The sequence below is a fragment of the Athene cunicularia genome (assembly GCF_003259725.1).
Source record: "Athene cunicularia isolate RWA chromosome 7 unlocalized genomic scaffold, athCun1 chr7_part1, whole genome shotgun sequence".
NCBI lineage: Eukaryota > Metazoa > Chordata > Aves > Strigiformes > Strigidae > Athene > Athene cunicularia.
The window spans coordinates 18,132,730-18,154,747 of record NW_020799107.1 but is presented as its reverse complement, the minus strand read 5'-3'; the positions used below and the strand labels follow the sequence as shown (position 1 = coordinate 18,154,747).

General features: G+C 37.2%; 1 protein-coding gene across 3 annotated transcripts in view; it reads right to left on the bottom strand.

Moving 5' to 3' along the window:
• Window positions 1-263: 263 nt before the first annotated feature.
• Window positions 264-22,018, bottom strand: part of COBLL1 (cordon-bleu WH2 repeat protein like 1) — an 85,111-nt gene continuing 63,356 nt past the window's right edge. For 2 of the 3 annotated variants that reach the window (XM_026852594.1, XM_026852592.1), the window contains exons 7-13: window positions 19,227-19,371; window positions 18,128-18,196; window positions 12,289-12,556; window positions 9,648-9,733; window positions 6,669-8,278; window positions 5,860-6,042; window positions 264-1,535 (exon numbers count right to left, since the gene is read on the bottom strand). In XM_026852594.1, the coding sequence (XP_026708395.1) occupies window positions 1,449-1,535; window positions 5,860-6,042; window positions 6,669-8,278; window positions 9,648-9,733; window positions 12,289-12,556; window positions 18,128-18,196; window positions 19,227-19,371 (2,448 nt within the window). In that variant the 3' untranslated portion in view covers window positions 264-1,448. The remainder of the gene's footprint in view (window positions 1,536-5,859; window positions 6,043-6,668; window positions 8,279-9,647; window positions 9,734-12,288; window positions 12,557-18,127; window positions 18,197-19,226; window positions 19,372-22,018) is intronic. The other variant, XM_026852593.1, reaches the window with a different exon arrangement.

The window sequence follows — 22,018 nt, the reverse complement described above, 5'->3', positions numbered from 1 at the left end:
TGAACAAACGTTCATCACCTCTCTTTATGAATTTTTATTTACTAAAACATTCCTTGAAGGGTTTCAGCATTAACACTGTTATTTGTAATCAATAATTGACTCTGTACTAGAAGAGTAATCAGACCTCTTTGAGATTATTGCACAAAAACCTGGCAGCAAACCATTAATTAACCCTTTGAAATGCACATATAGATCAGTTTCTGAAACTGAGTTACAGGATGTCTCTAAAATGCAAAATAAATATATTGTTGAAGAACAGAAACTAAATGCAGTTACTTTTATTTAAATCAAGTCCAGCAAGAAAATATTTTAATATGGCAAATACCCCAACAGTTGCTGCATGCATCCATAATCTAGATATTTCATTATGAGTATGATCATATTTCCACCCCTCTTCCCAAAATGTATAATCTTGACAAGAAATGCAAACCAGATAAAATATAACATGAAGCATTTTCTTTTAATATATATTACCATTTCGGTATTTAATGTTTAATCTATAAATAGTCACTCTCAAATACAAGAATGCTTTCTAAGTGTGTTATTGTACTGTTTTAAGATTAAAATATTTTACATGAATAAATCCAAAGAAGTTCATTCTTTAGTCATGCTTCCAGTGAAAAAAAGTTTCTTCTATTTCATTATCAAATTTGCATTTTATCAGTAAGTTTCTATATGCTGATGTCTACTTTAAAATTTATCTAGTTCACAAAAATTATTGCTTATCTGAGTGCTAGGTAAATATTATATACAGGTACTCAAAGAGTAGATGGAAAACATCATTTAGTGCTACTGTTAAGAAAAGTTTAAGTAGTACAAAAATTTCCAATAATTTATGTCCTGATTTTGTTGTGTGTGCTACCAGGAAAAAATTAAAGGAGACTAAAAAAATCAAAATACTTAGCACAACTACTCAGCTACAGAAACAAAACCATCTATTTTTTTAAACAGAAACAAGGTAATGCATATAATTAAGATTTTCTACTAATTACAAATTTAATTTAACAAAGTACTGTGGAGGCAGCATGTGGTAGATTTAAATTCATACAATCTGTTAAAGTAATACACAATTGGAAATTAATGATCAAAAATTCTTAGATTGCTTTAAGTCTGTAATTGCAGCATAGTGCTACATATTGTTCAGTCTTGAAGGCTTAAATCAAGAATTTTTGATTCTCATTCTAACATAAGCAAAGCTCATCCGCACCTCCTCTTAAACCTTTTTAGCAGCATAATCAGCTTTATAAAGAGAAAAAGGCAAAGTATTACCATAATTTACATATTCTAATAATCTTTCCAAGGCAACAAAGGACCCAGCTTGAAATTCCTGTAACAATTGACAAAAATATATTAACATATACTTGCATTTACACTTTCAGAAATCTGTAGTTAGTATTAAAAGTTGGCCTATGAAGCAGTAGTAAAGTGCAAAATATTTGGTATAATATCTAGTGATTAGTTTTTGCTTCTGTGGAATACAAATGAGTATGCCTGGCTCTTCCATTGACAGCTATGGTGTTTGATGGAGGACCAACCTGGAGGCAGGGGAAAGAAAAAAAAAAATTAAAAAAAAAATAAAAAATAAATATTAACCTAACTTTTCAGATTTTTCTCTCTGTAGTATGTTACACAGTATTACTTCAAGGAATACTGTTACTTCAGTTAGTATTTTTCTCATTGCAATGAAAGACCTCCTACATGATTTTGGAACAAAGCACACATGCTACCAAAGTGGAAATATAAAAATTAAAGACATATTTTATCCTAGTTAAAAATTCTATTTATAACTATTCAAGACATACATAATTTTTAGTCCTTCTCCAGACCAGGTTGCAAATAGATACTTGAAAAAACATCATTAAAACATCCACTTTTTATTAAATATTGAATAGAGCTGATTTTTTACAAAATCTTCTAATACGCCTTTATACGATGGTAATATTTCTTTTTATCAGGACCAAACTTTATCTTTTACAATAGACAGCAAAGAGATGATTTTCGGTAGAGCTGTGCAAACCAACAGCTCCAACTGGAGTTAATGGGAGCTGTGGATGCTCCACAGCCATGTGAACGCTCCACAGCCATGTGAACCACACAACAGAGCACACACAGTTTACTAAACAAAATTAAAACATTCTGAGGAGAAAAATGGTTAAAAAGAAACCTCACTTGACCCATTTTAGGTTAGTAAGGAGGACCCTATTGAACACAAAAGACCAGCAACACAAAAGGCCACAGATCTCAGCACTGCATACACACAACGTATTAAATAAAACAGGAAAAAATAAATCATTTGGCTAGTGGTGCCAGAATTTTATTTTTTTAATAATTTTCTCACAAAGATGAAAGAAGGGCGAGTATGGTAAGAGGTAAAAAGAGAAGTAAGCACCTGACAGAACTCTTTCACAATTCAAATGGATCAGATTATTATTCCTTTTGGGGAGTGCAGCACAATAGTGGAAGCTATGCAGTGAATGCATTTTAAAAGTCCTTTCAATACTTGAAATAACTTCTAGGTGCCAGTAAATTGTAAGGCCACTCTCCATAATCTTTGAGAATTTGTGGAGAAAGGGGGACTTCCCAGAAGACAGCTAATGTCACCCCACCTACAAGAATGTCTTGAAGGAGAATCTAAGAAATTATAGATCCAACAGTTTTACTTCAGTCCCTGGGAAAGTTACAGAACAAATTCCCCACAGGGGCTATCACAAGTCAAATAAAGCACATGACTGGGAAAAGCCAGCACAGGCTCAACAAGGGCAAATCATGCTTGACAAACCTGATCACCTTCTACAACAAAGTAACCTGCTTGGTTGATGTGGAGTGAGAGGTGGACATTGGCTACCTGGATTTCTCAAGGCTTTTGATACAGTACCCCACAGCCTCCTCCTAGAGAAACTGATACGTTACGGTCTAGACAAGTGGTCTGTGTGGTGGGTGGGGAACTGGCTGCCAGCCCGCACCCAGAGGGTGGTGGTGAACAGCTCTTTTTTTCAAACTGCCAACCTGTCACAAGTGGCGTGCCCCAGGGTTCGATATTGGGTCCAACACTGCTGGGTGATGGGATCATTTGTACCCTGATGAAGTTTGCTGACGATGCCAAACTGAGTAAACCGAGTGGAAAGTGGACACTTTTGAAGGGGGAGTCACCCTGCAGGAAGACCTGGATACGCTGGAAGAGTAGGCTAACAAGAACCCGACGGAGTTCCACAAGAACCCTACGGAGTTCAACTGTGTACAGCACATACTGGGATCTACCTGGCTGGTGAGCAGCTCTGTGGAAAGGGACCTGGGGGTGCTGGCAGACAACAAGCTCAACAGGAGTGACCAGTGTGCTGCAGCGGCAAAGAAAGCCAACAGGATGCTGGGTTGCATCAACAAGGGCATCGCCAGCAGAGATGGAGAAATCATTATCCCACTCTACTCAGCTCTTGTCAGGCCACACCTGCAATACTGTGTTCAGTTTTGGTCCCTGCTATACAAAAAAGATGTGGACAGGCTGGAGAGGGTCCAGACAAGGGCCACAAATATGATCAAAGGGCTGGGAAGCCTGACATACAAGGAAAGGCTGAGAGAATTGGGTTTGTTCAGCCTTGAGAAAAGGCGGCTTAGGGGAAACCTTATCACCCTGTTCCAGTATTTAAAGGGTAACTAGAAAAAAGATAGAGACTCCCTTTTTACAAGGAGTCACATGGAAAAGATGAGTTATAATGGGTACAAGTTACTCCTGGGGAGATTCCAACTGGATACAAGAGGGAAATTTTTCACAGTGAGAACAATCAGCCACTGGAATAATCTCCTCAGGGAAGCATTGGATACCCCAACACTGGACACTTCTAAGATTCAGCTGGACCATGCTTTTGCCAAGAAAGGCTGGACCAGATGATTCTTGATGTCCTTTCCAATCTGGTATTCTATAAGTTACTGATACAAAATGCTTAATTTCTCTGTTCTACTACTGTCAGTTCTCCATGTTAAACATAAAATGAGACCACATTTTTACTGAATTTGCCATAAGCAAAAAAACGCTCTCTTTCTGCTGGCAGATATACCCGTGCCACAGCACATGTGCTCTGGGTAAGAGTGAAAAGAACAGCATGTAGAATTTTATGTTTGCAAAATTTCAGTGGGTTCTTCACTGCATTTTTTTGTGTGTGTGTTTCAGGGTTTTTTTTTGAAGGCTGTTTCAGGTTTCTGTGTTGCAGAATGTTTTTTTTTATTGGTTACAGCATCTTCACTATGATAATGTCTCTTCAAAAAGTATAGCCTTCTCCCTCACCCCCAGCCTCAACAGATACTCTACTGAGAAAGAACATCTCCTGCCCACAGAAGAGAGAGGAAAGAGGATTTCAGTCATCATCTCTCTTCTTCCCCATGCCATTCTTGTACCTAGACTGATAAAAGACTATATGGGTCAAATGTACCCTAAGAACCTTTCTATTAGAAAATAATTAATAAATGATTTTTGAAAAGCACATTATGAACTATATTTTTTCCCTCCAATGCATAATTACATTCTGAAAAACACTGAACTTTATTTTGCATAGTGTGTGAACTTTGTTTTATGATTCTATGGGAAATAAAGACATGGTTTGTAACTCTTTAAAAAAAAAATTTGCAAACAAAATCCAAACGATATTTCTGGCAGAATAGACAGATTTGACCTCTAAGTGACTCTGAAAAACACAGAATTTTCTTAATCTTACCCTGTTTTTAAAGTGGCTGTCGTCAATAACATGTAGTTAGAAGTAATACTACGGTGTATTCTGTACCACTTTTACTGAGTAGAGGTCACAAACTACCTGAGCACACCTGTAACATTTCCAGGAAACGGAATCTTCCTATTCAGTATAGAAACGATGGGAGGTCTACAAGTCTCAGAGAGACTGTTGCAGTGCTACACTGAAACAAAACCTTAATTATGAAATGGATTGTTCTAATATCTGACCATCCACTGAAAGATTTTAACCCTAGGGAATCACAGACTTCCATAAAACCAAAAAACCCAACCCCTTACATCCACCCACGACACATCATTCCTTTTTTTCAGATGGGAAAGGGAAGAGAAAAAAGAACTACTGAATTTCTTTAACCTTCTGCAATGAGAAATTATTCCTCAATACAGAATGCAAAATACCAATGCTGGATCAAGAAAGCTTTGTCTGAGACTGCCATTAAATTATCTGGTTACAAATTTAAAACAGTACAGATTTTAAGTGTGCCATGTTTTACCCAATGAGAGAAGTATAGGTGAATGTTAGGAGAGAGAAGAGAAAAATTAAGCCAGTTTTAACTTGAGGGGGTGGGGGAAGATGATACTAACAGGACTGTTGATAAAACATTGAGAAATATCTCACTAATGATACCAAACACCAGCAGAAGGCTTGAAGTACATTTAAGAAGAATTAAGAACCTGATAGAGTCTAATAAATAAAGACAATCTTCAGAACTTCTGTGTGCTGTCTGTCTGCAAAAGATTGCAGCTACTTTAAGTCTAGGGTGAAGCTGCTGAGCATGTGTCTAAAACCTTATCACTTCAAACCATATAAACACAACCAAATAATTATGTTCCTGATTTTATGAAATACATACTTAACTGATAACTTTGAGATTTCTAATTCATTTTAGGAAGATTTCTGATTGGATTTGTACTGTGAAAATATATGAAGCTCTGCATGTGCATTCACTAGTTTATTTTGCACAACTGAACTCTCTTCCCCAACTCCCTTCTCATCGTTACGAGACTTCCTGGCAGCACTTTGTGTCAAAGCTAACTGCTTTCAGTGTCAGGCATCAATATGGTAATTTTGAAGGAAGTACCACGAGTTCATTGTTACGGATGCAATGAGGAAAACTCACCCTTTTCAATTTGGCAGCAGCTTCTCCAGAGCGGATTGCAGCCAGCAAGCTCTGGTGGATCTGTTCTGGGTCAGAGCGCTGGAATGTCATTGTGGTTTGTCTCTTAGTGACAGGGGGTGGGTGCTCAGAGGAAGCACCTGACTGCACCTGATTCTTCTGCTCACTATTCACACTGCTGCCTTTCTATAAAGGTTAGAAGTGGAAGGAAAAAGAAAACAGAAACCTTTAATCTGAATTAGTCATTAATGGAAAGCTAAGTCAATCTGGCACAAGGTTGCATATCAAACTGTCACCATTCTAGTATTTGCTTCATTCAAGATTTCAGAGATCAGCCACATTTCCACTATAGCACGTAAGTTTCTCCCTCAGATAATTACGCCAGCAAAATTTTAGATCCCCGTTCAAGCGTGTTTGCGCCATGATCACTCATGGCCAAACTGATCACACTACTCAGAATTAAATTTAAGAAATCAACACACAGAACCACAAAGAACAAATCATAAGCACTCTGAACATAAAAAGACATAAACAATTCTATTTAATTTACTGTTCTTTGAAGTATGGGATGCTAATCATGGCAAGAAATAATTATTTCCAGTAATCTGAATGAGGCTGTTGTCATTGTAACATTACATGCATTCCTGCATTTCATTATGATGATGTGCTACTGCTAGACACCATTAGGTGTTTACACTGTACGAATACAGCGCTTTCTCACCAGGAAGCGGCAGTTCAGAGACCAGCCTCTGGACTAGGCACACCAGATGACAGTGGATCAACAGTTAACCAATGTCAGAAATAAAGTTTACCTTATCTGTTAGACTATTTTGTGGTCCCCCTGTTATGGTCCCTAAGGAAGGGTTTTTTACTTGAGGCATGGAGGTAGCTGAGGAGAATCCAGCTGCCGAAGTGGCAGAGGAGAGTTCAACAGGGTCTTCCTCTCTTGGTGCCTGGCTAGTGATTGTGCGTGTCTTATTGAATGATTGTGACCTTTTGACTGCAGATGAGACAGCAAGAGCAAAAGGGGATGGTCGTGAACTGGAGTACGGCTTTGGAACTGCAAAAGTTCTTAGAGTTCTTAGGTTCAACGGTGCTGGCGGACAGGAGGGAAAACTTAACGGTTTATTGCTTTTAACAGGGGAAGTGGAAGATTCAAATTTTTTTCGATCATCAACTTTTTCTTCATCTCCTGGAGGAGAGGAAGTACTTGCTTTATGTAAAGAGAAAGAAGTTGGATCAAGTGATGAGACTTTTTTTCCTGTCTCTGTATTCTTAACTTCATTTTGAATGGAATTAGGAGCACAAATGGTACTTCTGGCAATTGCAGATGTCACATAATGACCTGAAGCTCTTCGTTGCATTTGCAGATAAAAAGAACTAGGCTTTGTTGTAGGACTTAATGCATTTGACTTGTCCTGAGTCTCAGAAGGAGCATTTGTATTATCCAAGCTTAGCACCAGTGGGACATGCTGTTTGGAAGACTCTGTTTCCATCTGATTGCTCTCAGTAGTGGTCTCAGCTCCAGACGTCACAACGTGTTCAGAAATGCTGTTCACTCTGTGCAGCAGATCATTTGCTGCCGCAGGTTCATTTTGCAAACCAACCTGTAAATGACCCACACTTTTTGGAAGATGAGGAATTTCAGCTTGCATTATGAATTCTTTAGGGTCTTCATGCTTCTGAGAGTTTTCCAAAGTAGATGCCTCTTTATCCTTATTATCTGATTGAATTTCTGATTCCCAACTCTTCATTATTTCTAAGGACTTCGGAGGCACTATTTTATAAGTAGTCATTCCAATTTTTGGTATGTAATCCCTTGTAATTTCATTAGCAGGCTTGGGTTTAGCTTTGGTGTCCTGTCTATAAAGAGGGTGACCTTTTATAGGAGAGCCATCTGGAGTTTTTGCAGTTGTTTCTGCTGAAGCAAAATCACTGCCATTTACACAAGTGTGACTCTGATCTTTTTCATGGTTATCTTCTTGTCTCTCGAGATTTTGATCTGTTGAAGTATCTTCATCCTTTTGTATTCCATGCATCACTTGAAGAAGGGGGTTGTTTGTATCTGTGTTGTGTTGAGGGACCAGTCCTCTGAATATGGATGATTCACAACCCTGAGGAACAATAATTTCTTTCGGTGTAGTCCTTTCCAAATTGCTCTCTGATGGACCTGTCTGGATTGCAACATCCTGAGTTTTTACTGTGTCCAAGCTAGTTTGATATGTTTTCTGATCTTTCTTTTCTGGAATCAGTTGAGGATAATTCCTCTGACTTACAGAAATGTCATTTTTACATGACTGGCAGTTTGATAGTCTGTCAACTTCAAGCTTGTTATTTTCTCTAAAATCTACTGTTTTAACTTCAGTTGTCTGTAGTGCTTTCCCTTCTTCTGTTGTTGGAAGGAGTTCTGCATCACCGTGATCTTTAAGTTAAAGAGAGATTCCAAAATTAATATAAATGCTAAAAAGATTCAACCTTTCCCTTTGCACCACAAAACCCCACATCGAATGTATTTAACTACAAGGACTAGGTCCTCACTGATCTTAAAATTTTCCTTAACACTTACTTTTAAAGGCTAAAGATATACTTATCTTTGACTAAGACTGCCACATAATGGTATTCTTACTCAGGTATTCTTTCTTAACAGGCTACTGGTGCCATGCATCAGCTTAATAGAAAGATCTATTCTAAAATAATTTTAAAAAGTGCTAATGAATTTCAGTTGATTATATAGGCATCAGTGACTCAAGAGCTCAAGGACTATTCGATATTAGATTAGAGCCAATTTTCATTTAGTTCCACAATTTTTGTGGCTTTTGTTCTTTGGTTTTAACATTACAAATGTTATTTGTCAACTACACCTTATGTATTTGTATAAGAGAACAATTGGAAAATATATGGACAAAAGCAATTTTCCAACTCTGTTTTTCCAACTGCTTAGCAGGTCTCATAATTCAATTTTCTACCCTGGATTAAACACGTAGTCCTTTTGAGAACAGAAATATCTGGGTCAAGTTGTTTTAAATATAATACCGAGAAAAATTAAGCTGTTTAGGAATAATCATTTGGGGTGCTATTTAAAAAAAACCAAACAACCACAAAACAAAAAAGTCTTTCCTCATTTCAAGCATGTTATAAAATGGCAGTTAAAACTTTTATCACAGGACTCATGCAGTATGTTATGATTTACAGAGGTGTGCTGAATATAGAAGACTATGGAAGGCCTAATATATAAATCTGAAAATCAGTGTCACAAAAGGGTAAAATAAATCAGTCAGGTCATTAAATCCACAGAAAAATTTATGAACCATGAGATGCACAGGATGTTGTCGCTTCTTTTCAAAACATTGTGTCACTTTGTTCTATTTGTGTTTAAAAATACTTGCATTTTCATGCAGAAAACTCATGCTAATTTCATAAGCAAAGAACAACTGACAGCCTCTCCCTTTCACACTGCAGTGCGGTGCCCATGTCACACCACATGGGAGAATAACCTCTGTGTCCAGCATTCCCTCTCCTCAGTACTGCTCCAACCCATACTGCCCTACAACAGCACGATGCAGCTTTGACTACTGCTATAACAAAAAAATATTAAAACCAAAAAAAACCCAAACTGCAGTGAATTCTTGTCACCTCATCTCAAAGAGGATACACCAGAGCTAGAGAGTATAAAGAAAATAATCTGAAGATTGCAATTCAAAAGTTGACTGTATTGTCATTTTTTTCAAAGGAATAGAAAATTTCTCTTCACCCTTGCTGTGAAGTATTAAAAATGAGTGGGAACTACTCACCATTGGTTTTATTTTGATCCAAAATTCTAAGCTTCCTGTCTTTTTCAAATGCAGCTTGCTCACTGCTTATCTTAGTCTGTAGTCCTCTGCAAAGCACAACAGTACATTAAATATGCTATCATTCATTTCAATAAACACAAGTAACGATGCAAGAGAACTGGCAATATTCTCCAAACACAGATGGACAAAATAGCATCACTCTGCCAAACACTGGAGTACTCAACAGAATAGATTAAAAAAAAAAAACCAACAACAACAAAAAAAAAAACCAACCAAGAGGAAACGCTGCTATGATATTTTACCAAAATGACATGCAGCTTCACTCTCTTCTGTGTGAGCAGATGATCAGTTTTTCCTTTCTCTTCTCCCCTCCCCCTTGTTTACTCGTGTAGTTTGAACAAGCCCCTCTCCAGTAACAACTTCCAGTGAAGCCCCAATGGTTTATCAGTCATGTAACAGTGTTCTTAGTGTGAAGTGTTCTGACACCCCCATCATTTAAAATGTGTCCTTGATTTTGTCCCTGACACAATACACAGGAAGCTGCATGAGACGCTGACTGCATATGAACATATGAACTGCGCAGTACAGACTTTTCAAAATAGTAATGAAAAATTTTCTGCCCGCTTCAATAAATACCTTGAGAACAACAAAGAAACATGCAAACACATTACTTGCATATGAAACATTTTGCAAATGCATACAATTTCTTTCCTCAGATCATGGGGTACAAAAGAACTGCATGAATGCTGAATAAAGCCCTCGGGGGGGGGAATGAGTCCTTGGCTTAAAATGGTAAATGAAAACAGCCAAAATACTTAAACTTTCTCTTTAAAAAGTTATTAGAACTTCAAGCTTACATCTCTGTTTATGATACTTTTATTTGCTGTAGTTACAAATACTGACATTATGAAGATTCCAATTCATTTGCCACATCAAATATATTAGTTGTCAGCAAGCAGTGCCTTGAGCTGAAACATCTGCTTTGAATCATTTAAAATTATTAATTCCTCACTAACCATCCATCCTCATGTTGCTTGTACAGTCCAAAATATACTGTAAGTGTCCAATAAACCACTAAACAGGAGCATACGCTCTAAAAATTATTGTTGGAAGAAAGTTAAAGCTCAGTCCTGCACTCCGTACTCTTGCTTATTTCCATTCCTTTCAACACAGCTGAGGGACTGAACTACAAGTATTCACAGCAGGCTGAACTCTTCAAAAAAAAAAAAAAAATCAAATCCAAAAGCCACAGAACACCACAGAGTATCACCGTAGAAATCAGTGGTTTTGACTGGAATATTACATATATCCCTGGTTTGATTAAAAAGCACTTATATAAGATCTAGTTACTTTGAAGAAAAGATCTGAATTATCAAAAGGTTTCCAGAAATATAATGTCAGAGAAAACCTAGTTGTCATTCTGGAATCCCGGTGATATTTCTGGAAAGAAAGATTTCCAAACTCTAACTTTAGAGCGCAGTGCATGCTAGATGATATTCACCAGGATTATAGGCCATGACAGGCTATTACAAGTTAGTGGGGGCAAAAAGAAACATGCCCTGGACATCTCGCCAAACAGGTCCAATAACACAGGTCTGATAATCTGCAAGTTCAAGACAATTTAAAAATAACATTTGACTGTTCCTCCTCCTTGTAGATCCCCACAGAGCAGACACACCCAGGGAACTGGCATAATATTCGTCAGGACAGAGCACCAAAGATTTCTGCAAAGCCCCATTTGGCCTTGGACTGACAAAAAAAGACTCTTGAAATACAATTCAAAGCTCTCCATACTATCTTGAAAGCTCTTGGCTACTAGGGCAGTCACTAATTTTGGCTTCAGTACAATAATTTAAATAGTTCATCCAATTTAAATTGGCAACAGTAGCCATTTTAGTTGCCCCAGGGAACAGAAAAATAGTGAATTACATTAACACAATGGGACTTCTCTGGACAATCAACATTTATTTCAAGCAGTCACTAACTCATGTTGGAAACCTGCTGAGTCAGGTAGTTTAACAAACCTGCTGAAGGGCAAAGGTACAGCATCACCAGAAGTGAAAGAGAGCAGTTAAGAAAACGAATGTGTTTATTCTTTAAAAAGGCAGAATTAACTTGTTTTCCTGAGAGCAGATGGATCAAGACAGGACAAAACAACTGGCTAACATACAAGTAAAAGAAAAGAAAAATTAAATCCAAAACAAATACTCAAGCAATGGATAACTGTGCCCAGAACAGAAATGGCTGTTCTACCTGTTTTTCCCCAATTGTAAGAATGAATTTGTAAATTTTCATTTAACTAATCAATACAAATATTTTTGCAGAATGCTGCTTAGTAAATATGCTGGGTATTTTAGTGACAGGTTCAGCTTTTCTGGGATCTAGCCGTTTGAGTAGTAAGGAAAGGGAGGCTTAAACAGAATAGCCTGCAGAACGCTTCTTTTGTCATTTTTGTTGAAAAGCCTCAGGAATTACTGGGCATGGGCACAGGAGAGTGCTACAATGAAAGCTAAGCATATTAAGCTCATTCCTCTCTCACAATTCTCTATTCTGTGCTCCACAATGAAACAGCACTCTACGTTTTATTTGCCTCCCCCATTCCCTCCCCAATGCTCCTTTCTTTGTCACAAAACGTACTTACTTGCCATCTGTGCTCATATTTTCTTGTTTTTCTTCCTTGAAGCTTTGTGAGTTGTCTACAGAAACACTGCCAGGAACTGGAGCTGATGAAGCAGGATCATTTTTTTCAGTTTCCAGTGGTACCTCAGCAGAGCTGAAGGCTGCAGTAACCTCTCCTATCCCAAGAGAGGTATTTGTACTTTCACTGTCCTCTCTCTGTTGCATACTCATCTCTTCCCTTTCATCAATTTCTTCCAGGTTGTATTCTAAGCTCCTTACACCTACACTCACAGGAAGAAAAAAAAAAAAACAAACAACAACAACAAAAAAAAACAACCAGCAGTTCTCAATGCAGTGTACAGATACAAAGGATCTGGTGAAGTCAGCCTAAGTAGTTTGAAGAAGGAAAACTAAGTCTTCGCATAATTCAGGTTAAAAAGGAAAAAAAAAAAAAAAAAAAAAAAAAAAAAAGACTCAGAGTTTTAACTTCACAGAATTTTCTGGTACTTTCCAGTTCTGTCTTTTTACATGTGGGAATATGCTCATCACTATGCCACTATCTGTCTGTTTCTGCATCTGTAACTACTGTATAACATTTTTCTTGTTTAACCTAAGTACTGGATAAGGACAGATCTAAATATATTTAACAATATCATAAAACCAAATTTCACAGAGGCAGACAGTTTATTTTACCCAGATTTCTTAATAATTCCATTAGCTCTCCAATAAGGTTTAAAATACACAGAATCACAGAATCATCTAGGTTGGAAAGGACCCTGGAGATCATCTACTCCAACCATTCGCCTAGCACAGTTCGCACTACACAGTTCCTTTATATCAGAGTAGGTACGTTAAGGAATTAGAAAGAGCAACCCAAATTTAATTTTCACCCATGGTTTGAACAAATTTGATCACTACTATCAAAATTATCCTAAGTGTATTAAAACATAGTTAGAATGGTCTTGTGTAGTCTCCCGTGTTACAGTAGAAATGGACAAAAATAAAGTACACACAAAAGTGTTAATCCATAACAATAACGAAGTCTTCAGCTAGACCATAGTTAAACTAAAAGGTTTAGGACACAGAGAAATCAATGTGCCTGAAGTTAAACTAATAAATCCACCTGTTTTGATATCCCTAGTTTTATTTCCCTGCCAGCAATCTTCCTACAACAAGATGACTCACGTTTTTCAAATGTTACTAAGTAGACCACACAATTAACCTCTTGGGCAACTTGCATTGTATAACACAAAGAAAATAGTTAATTCCATCTATATAGTGCAATATGGTGCCATAGAATGCTACTGGTAACAACTGAGCCATACAAGCAGTGCACTCTGTCTGACCTGATGGGGGTATTCCTGTCAGCTCTGCATGCACCAACACCAATTAGGTACAGGCTTTGCACTTGAGCAATTTGGTTTCAGACTTCCAAGTTGTATCAGTAAATTTTCAAGTGCAAATCAAGGCTAAGAAAACAAAATAATGGCTTAAATCAAGCAATACTGGAAAGTAGCAGATCCCAGAACACACACACACACACAAAAAAATCTTAAAATTAACTTTTTTTGTACAGACTAGTGTCCTACAATTCTTCCAGTACTTCTAGAGAAGTACACTGTTATAAAAACAATAGAGAACTGTATATACTGGAGAAAGTCTCAGTACAGAACAGAAACTTTGATTTTTCCAATAAGGTCATTAGTTAAGAGTTCAGTAATACTGAAGTTACTCATTCACATTTACAGAGCAACTACAAAAGCCAAACATTTTACTACTTAATTATAGGTTTTTTGTATTGCCTTCTTGTAATAATGCTTTATAGTTACACATTAAGCAATGTGATCAATGTGTCACAGAGCTGAATGCAGAGGTGATTTAGATCCCCAGCGAAAAAGGGGCAAGACTGCAAAGTGGTGCAGATGAGCTCCTTCCATATGATTTAAGTACAGATACATACAAATAGGCCACACTGGTATTAAAGGGACTCTAAGAATTTATTGTTAGTAAGGGCCTTCTCTTCCTTCCTCCCCACCCCCCCCAACCCCTTTCATCTCTATCTAGGAGAAAAGTCATGCCAGCAGCCTCATACTTTGGGAGATGATTTTAGCAATAGCAGTACGATCTTACATGCTCAAAGATAATATATATATCACAAGGCACAAACAAAACATAACAGGATGTGGGCAAACATAAAACGTGCTGAAACTATTCCACAGCCCATAACCAGCTCTCAAGAAGACTGTCTCCTTCACCAGTGAGAAGAATTATGCCATGGGCCTGAGTCACCACCAGCCACAGGAATAAAGACTCCTGTGGAATAAATTATCTCCTAATTTATCTAATAATCTCCTTTAGAATAAAGTCTAAATACTCTGTGGAAAGCTGAATTACATAACAAAGCACAGCCAGGACTTCTGACAAGAAAAATGGAAGCATTCTGGAGCTGCTATGGCTTTTTGCACAGGCATTGCTGTTATCTCTACCACTTTACCTCTGGAGAGAAGTGTAACAAAGGCTGAGTTGTATCTATACTGATGGGATGGAAACTTAACTTGGGTTGGTAGGAGACATTCCTGACATTCCTGCTATGTGAATGTCTGCTCTTTGCTAAGCTAGGAACACTTCCAAACTTTGGAGTGCACTAACCTGACCTACAAATGTATAATACTGAACAAAAACAACCCTCACACTTTTTCCAAAGTCCTCTACTTCATTGGTCAGGACATCACCAACCTTGCTTGGAGTTAATTTCAACTAGTGCTTTTTCATATGTTACTGGATCTCATTCCAGACCTGGGCCACCAGTGCTGTGGCAGAATGAAGCCTGAACGCATTTGTAGTTCAGGTTTTATGACTTGTTTCTAAACCCTCAGTTTAGTTTTTATATGCAACATATTGCCAGGAAGTAGTTATGGCAATACTGGCTACATACAGTTGCCTTATTGCTTATATACTCTATATGTAAATCCATATATAATATAAATTGCATTTTTGTCTGTGTAGAATTTATTGTCTATGAACATTAGTCATTGAGTTTTAATTAGCCCTAAAAGTACATTGTAAAAGCCTGCAGGATGACATTGTGAAGACATACCTGCTAAGATGACTGACATACTGGCTGCAAGTCTCCTTTGAGTCAGTAAGAATACTCTGCACTACAGAGAATAGGCTGACACTGCTCTGTGAGCCATTATGCTTGTAAGCACCAAAGCCAGCAAGCCTGACTACATTATGTAAATCTGCCAGTGGTTTTGTACTTAACAAGGTTCTGAAGAGATACTGTAACCAAGAAGATTATATCAATGGATTCTCTTGATGGGAAATTATTTTAAAATCTGTACTACTTTTTTTTTTTTTAAACACCATTTCACCCTCTTCCCTAGAAAAATGACTGAGCATTAATTAAACTTTGGGAAAGGGAACAAAAATCAAAATTGAGAAAAAAAAAAATCTTGTTTATAATCCCAACTGTTCAAACTAATTCTCTGTCAATGGTTATTCTAGTAGATGTATGCCTTCAAACTACTTTTGTCAAGGTACAGGCTGGTTGGTTTTTACACCATGGGAAGACTGTCATTCCACAACAGAAGTACTACTCAAATTGTATAGCCTAGTTTCACTTTATGTGTCCATTAGCTCTACAGTACTTAGACACCAAATTGAACATTTGTAATGGCTCACTGTAGGGAAGGTAACACTGTATTTGCAGCTTAACTTTTTTTTTTGCTTAATTGCTAAAGTAGCAATGAATAACTGAACTACTTTGGGAATGCCAGTCACAGCTGAGCAAAAACTCACACTGCTTCCAGAATCCTGACAATCAAAGCAGTTTTAATCCAAATGGAAGAAATTACTGAGTTTATGTAAAGTTAAAATCACGTGCAATTTAGCAATTAAAGAGATACTGAACTATCTCATCCATTTAAAACAATACCCAAATATGCATAATTTCCAGACTAGGAGTAGGACAAGTGCACTGCAACTGATTTTGCTGCAGGTGAATATTAGTGATGCGTGATGAGCTTTGCTAAAAGGACCCTTTATACACAGGCCTCAGGACAGTTTCAAAGATGCCACCAGAGAGCAGCAGTATCCCATGAGAAAAAGGAAAAAAGGAAAAAAGAAAAAAAGAAAAAAAAAAAAAAAAAAGGGAAGGAAGCTGTGCTATGTGACTTGTCTCTACATTTAAAAAAAACACTTTGCATTATGTCTTCAGTAAAGGACACTGCATGAAGACATCATCAGCAGAACCAGAGAATTAAGACTGTCACTATCTTAGAGGTAAAACCCTGACCATTCTAAGCCCAGTGAAGATGATTACATTTTTCTATTTCTTTCCATTGCAACTTAAATTAAAATGTTTAATTACAAAACTTAAATGCTTCAGGCAGAGGTTCCTAAATCTATGGAAAAGCAAACGAACCCCTTCTATGAAGTTCAGGGCTGTTTATCTATGTAGTACTTTGGACATTACAGTGATGGGAAATGTATAAATTCTAGCATGGTTCTACAATCTTAAAATAGAAACAAGATCAAGAAAATCCCAAAATCTGATTTTTAAATCAGTACGATAACTTTGCTCATCATCTTAGACCCATCACATGTAGATAAACATGGTTTTCAACACAGAAAATTAAGTAATAATAAGCATCATGAAGAGACCCTCACTTGAAGTGACTACCCTCCATCTGCTACAACTAGGAAAAGGAAAGGTCGAAGCTTCATTATGTCTTCAACCTCAGACTGCACAGAATATGGTTCACACTTCTCATTTATTAAGGTATATATTATTTCTATTAAAGATCTTTTCTGACAATTTACATAAATTACCCTAAACACAAACCAAGCTCGAATTTACAGATTACTGATCTTTTTTTTTCCCCTTTGCCAGAGACCTAGGACAGCAAGTGACTTTCAACTCTCGTGGTACATCTGTGTTTTACCACTCCAACCAATTCGATTGGCATCCTGAATAAAACAGCTGGAAGACTACTTAAAAAGTTCCCATCAACTAGCACAGAAACTCAGTGTTTAGCCTCATATAATGCCAGTAGCACTCCACATGCTTAGGGATAAATATATATCATTCTTAGTGAAGCACACTGAAGAGTGATTTTTCCAGACGGCACTGGCACTGATTATTCTAAAAGCTTCTACAAATTTTAGAAGACTCCTAGATGCTCTATCTTGTCTCTCAACCTTACAGTCTGATGCTTACAAACAACAGTACTTAGCAGTACAAACTGCATAAATTAAAAAAGTATGTTCAGCAGCTAAAGAACTGTATTTTAAACAGCCATACTTTTATATATGTATCACATTTTTCCATAGCATGCGACAAACTATTTCATTTAACGTACAAACAACTACTTATGCATGCAGTTTATATTTACAAATTATGTTTTAAAAGGCATTTCAGATGCAAACCAAAAGGCAGGCACATATTTGCTCCTACCCCTAGGTTATGCAGTTCAAGGGCAGTGCAAGGAGGCGTTCTGAAAACAAGACTGGACTTCAGCTTTTGAAGGTCTTGTTAATAGGTATATAAAAATCACAGAGTTTCTGGCTTGTTCTAGTCTACAACTTGTGGGGGAGGAGGGGAAACAGGAATAATGTTTAGTTTACTAAATGTAAAGCACAGACACCAAACCAAAATATATTGCATGTGTTTTTGTAGACAGTAAAGGTAAAATATCTTTATTTATAGAAAGCCATATTGGTACTTCAAAGTTAATGTTAATTGATCCGAAGCATTAAAATTACTTATGACACATCTGTAGTATAGTAATTTATTACTATGAATTATCATAGATTTCTATGAAGTAGATTTTATCAATGCATTTGGAAAAAGAACCAACCTGTTTCAGACTGCATTTCGGTGGGTCTTTCTTCCACTTTAGTAAGGGCTGATTCTGTTGACTCTGTTACTGCAAAAAGTCAAGTAACAAGGTTTTTTTTGCCTCAGTTTCTGCACCAACAGAAGTTCTAGATAAAATGGTAAATTGTGATCTTACAGACCAGTGAGTCCTTCAGGAAATGCACCTTCTCTTAAGCAACCAGTGCTCACTGACGTATTTTCCATGTATCTTAATGTCAACTCTTACATATTTTTGATCAAACATTAGAATTGCAAAAGAACAATACAAAACTTTCTCTGAAACTCTATCTTTTCATGTCATTTCCTATTAAACCCTCTCTGATCCAAAGAAGCTGATTCCCCACCCCAAGCTGTCCATCTGATTAACAAAACCACAATTGCTATAGTTAACCTAACTATAACTAATTTGGTATTTTCCACTTTTTTTCTGGTCTGACTGCCCTAAGACCTGCCTACTTTCCCACACGTGTGGGAAAATAACGGAAGTCTGGTGAAGGAGACTGTAAACACACTCGAGTTGAGGTGTAGAAAACCACATATAGCATACTAATTGTTGTTTAGTCTTGTGTGTTTGACAAGTAGAACATCTGTGTCATCTGACACAGGCTCACGATAGACTTCAAGGAACCCTATCGAACATGCTTCAGATTCCTGCCCTGCTATGGGAAAGATCAAAGCACAGTGGTAAACTACGCCTGAGTGAATCCCTGATACACAGGTTCAGCGACCCTCTAGCACGGACTGAGCTCTGTGGTGTCTGCATCCTTTCCTGTGTGCCTCTGCCCAGGTGATGCTTAGGGGATCCCTTAGGGGATTCGTTGGCGAGGTAACAGAGATAAATTTACTCTTTGTGTTCCGTCCACGGTTTTGTGGTTGTTCCTGTGTCCTGCCTGTGCTGGCTCACACACACTACATAAGTCAATCTCATTAAGTAGTATCACCGCTCCTTACAATCTGAAGATGTTTTTCACTCACATTTTTACTTGAAGGTCTTATCTAATAAGGTGGTATTTCTCTAATGTTTATCCAAATTGCCGTACTTTATGTTGCCTCCCAATTAAACAGCATAAAATGATTACCAGTCTCTTTACTGCTTTCACTTTGATCTTCTGGTGCTCTAGAGGGTGGCGAGGGTGCTTTGCGCTTCAGCCTCCGTAGAGAAGAGTTCACGGAGGCGGTGTCACTGAGAGGCAGAGAACCCTTCCGTACTAATCCTGGAGGCGCCTAAGGGAGACAAGGGAGGAAGCAGATTATTAGCAGTCAAAAAATACCAGCAAAATAGCTCTATTAATTATTCTCAAAAATTATTTATAATATACATTTGGGAAAGAGAGAATATATACCTATTATCAAATGTATTATGTTTCTCATCTTAAATCCTCCTAGGAGTAGTTTTCCAAAAAAAAAAGATTTTCTAGAATAATTGAATATATTCACAGAGGTACAAGATACAGCAGCAAAAGAAAATCAGTTGTTTCATATAGTATAAAAGAGAATTTTAATTCTTTTATGCCCAACGGCTATTCTACAAACCCCAAATAAATCTTTTCTAAAAGTACCTAAAATCACTGTGGAAAGAAGCTTCAACTAAACTACTACAATGACATGACACAATGTTTCCTTCTCCACTCCTTTAACAACAGTCCTAATTGGGCTGTACACATATTATTAGGATTTTTTTTCCCTTCTTGAAATACTTGAACTTTTGTAGAAATTTTTTGAATGCCAACTTTCAAAACTTATCTTGGAAAGTACAGATGTCTTATGATCGTAATGCTTACTGAAGTAAAATGGCAATAAGTTGTAAAACAATAATCGTAATACTGATGTTAAAGTGTAATAATGTCCTCTTCATTGTAGAAAAAGATTTCTTAATTCATAATTAAACAAAAACATTTAAAAAAAATGGACAAGGCTACCTGATGAGGACTTAATAGTTTTATGATAAAGCAGTCCAACTGCATCTTAAACTATTTTAAAAATATGTTCTGTGTCTCAGAAGACAGTGGTTATAAAGTTGCCTGTCATATTTAACTGCAGGTTGCCTTGTGCTGAAGAAACCTGGTATTTCCACATCTATTAGAATCATAATGTTCATGATCCCATCAACAAAGGAGTGTATTTTGGCACTAGACACAGCTGCCTATGTCTGTAGTAATTCTGACCCCTATCACTTGTCTACTCCACAATATAATAAAATCCAGCAGTGATTAATTTATGGATAGAAGGATCCACTGGGTGTTGGGTCATCTTTAGAGAACTTCGTGCTTCAATTAACTAGTCCACAAAGCAGCATATCAAGGAACAGAGATGGCATAAATACACCTACAAACTTCACTGACAATCCATTCAAAAACATTCCTGACAATGGAATTGTTGACCATGACAATAACCATGTAATAAAATGCTTATAATTTAGAACGCTACCACTGAACAAATACAGATCCTACAGTAAGGGGGATATTAAAGTCCAAAGCTAGAGTTATGGTTATACACAATCAAAACTGTAAAGAAAATTAATCAAAATAGAAAATAACCTGGCACAAGGTGTCTGCAGACGCAGTGTCTGGCAGCTCCTGTTAGATCTCAATAGAATACCTGAATGAATGAACTGGAATGGTGAAAACCATCCTCTCAGCTACACTGGGCACACTCAGTCACCTTTTCCGTCCCACATCAATGTCAGGTCAGATCCCTTAGATACTTTACTGCACTGTAAGGAGCAATAGTGTCCAAAACATTCACACAATTCTTCTACCAATCACTTTAATGTCAAAACAAGCAACTCAAAACCTTTTATAGCAAAGCAGGACTCAGGGTTTTAAGGAGAAAAAACAAAGCACAAAGTGTTCTTTTTAAGAACAGCAGAGGATATTGTCATAGCATTCAACTCCTGATGAAAAATACTTGCATGCTTGAATGGTTTTTAAACGTCAGTTTCTAGATTAAAACATCAGACAACAAAAATCACTTTACACTTTTACAGTTCCTCATTCACAGTTTCCAAATAGTTCTACGAAAACCCTCCAAAATGAATAGTATTCAGCATCTGAATCTACACAGGAAAGAATGTCAAATAATATTATTTCTCCAAATGAGGGATTTTTTTATTGTTAAAATTCATTTTCCTCCTTGCTGTTGGGCAGTGCTATTTTTCTCCTCTTCAGTAGCTGCTCTCCAAGCTGCAGCCCCTCTGTTCTGCACAAAGACACTGTTTCTCTGTTCAAAGGTCTGCACCCTCATCTGCTTCACACAGGCTCCCTCAGCTGACTTGGCTGGCAAATTTGTGCGCATACTCGCTCAGCTAAACAGATGTCACCAGAGTTCCCTCCTGCACAGAAAGAGTATGTGTGTAGGGGGGAAATAATGTTCTCAGCATAAGAGCACAAATGCTACTAGAAGATTTTTATAAGCCTTTCTACTGCCCTTTGAATCCAAAGAAACAAATGATTTGCAAAGAGAGATTTTGAGAAAGTACTAAATGTTCCAGTTAAGGTTCAAGTGTTGAACAGATTTTCTCAGGAATTATTCAACATATGAATATTAAGAGCTTTCAAATCCTAACAAAGACTGTAATATGAAAATAGTACTTTAAACAGATGGAAAAAAAATTAAAATAATATTATTAAGACATTATCTGACAAAGTTTTGGAATATACATCTGGGTGTTCATGTGTCATACCAACTGCCAATGACAGTCAGTGCTTTATCAGTTACACTTAAATTAAAATTTATGTTAGAATCACTAAGGTAATTAAGCATGCTTGCGCAGAAACACCAGTGAGCTCGGTCACAACTTCCACAACACATGCAGAAGTTCCACTGTTAACACTGTACACCCTCCTCCTCCTGGAACAAACAAGGATGGATA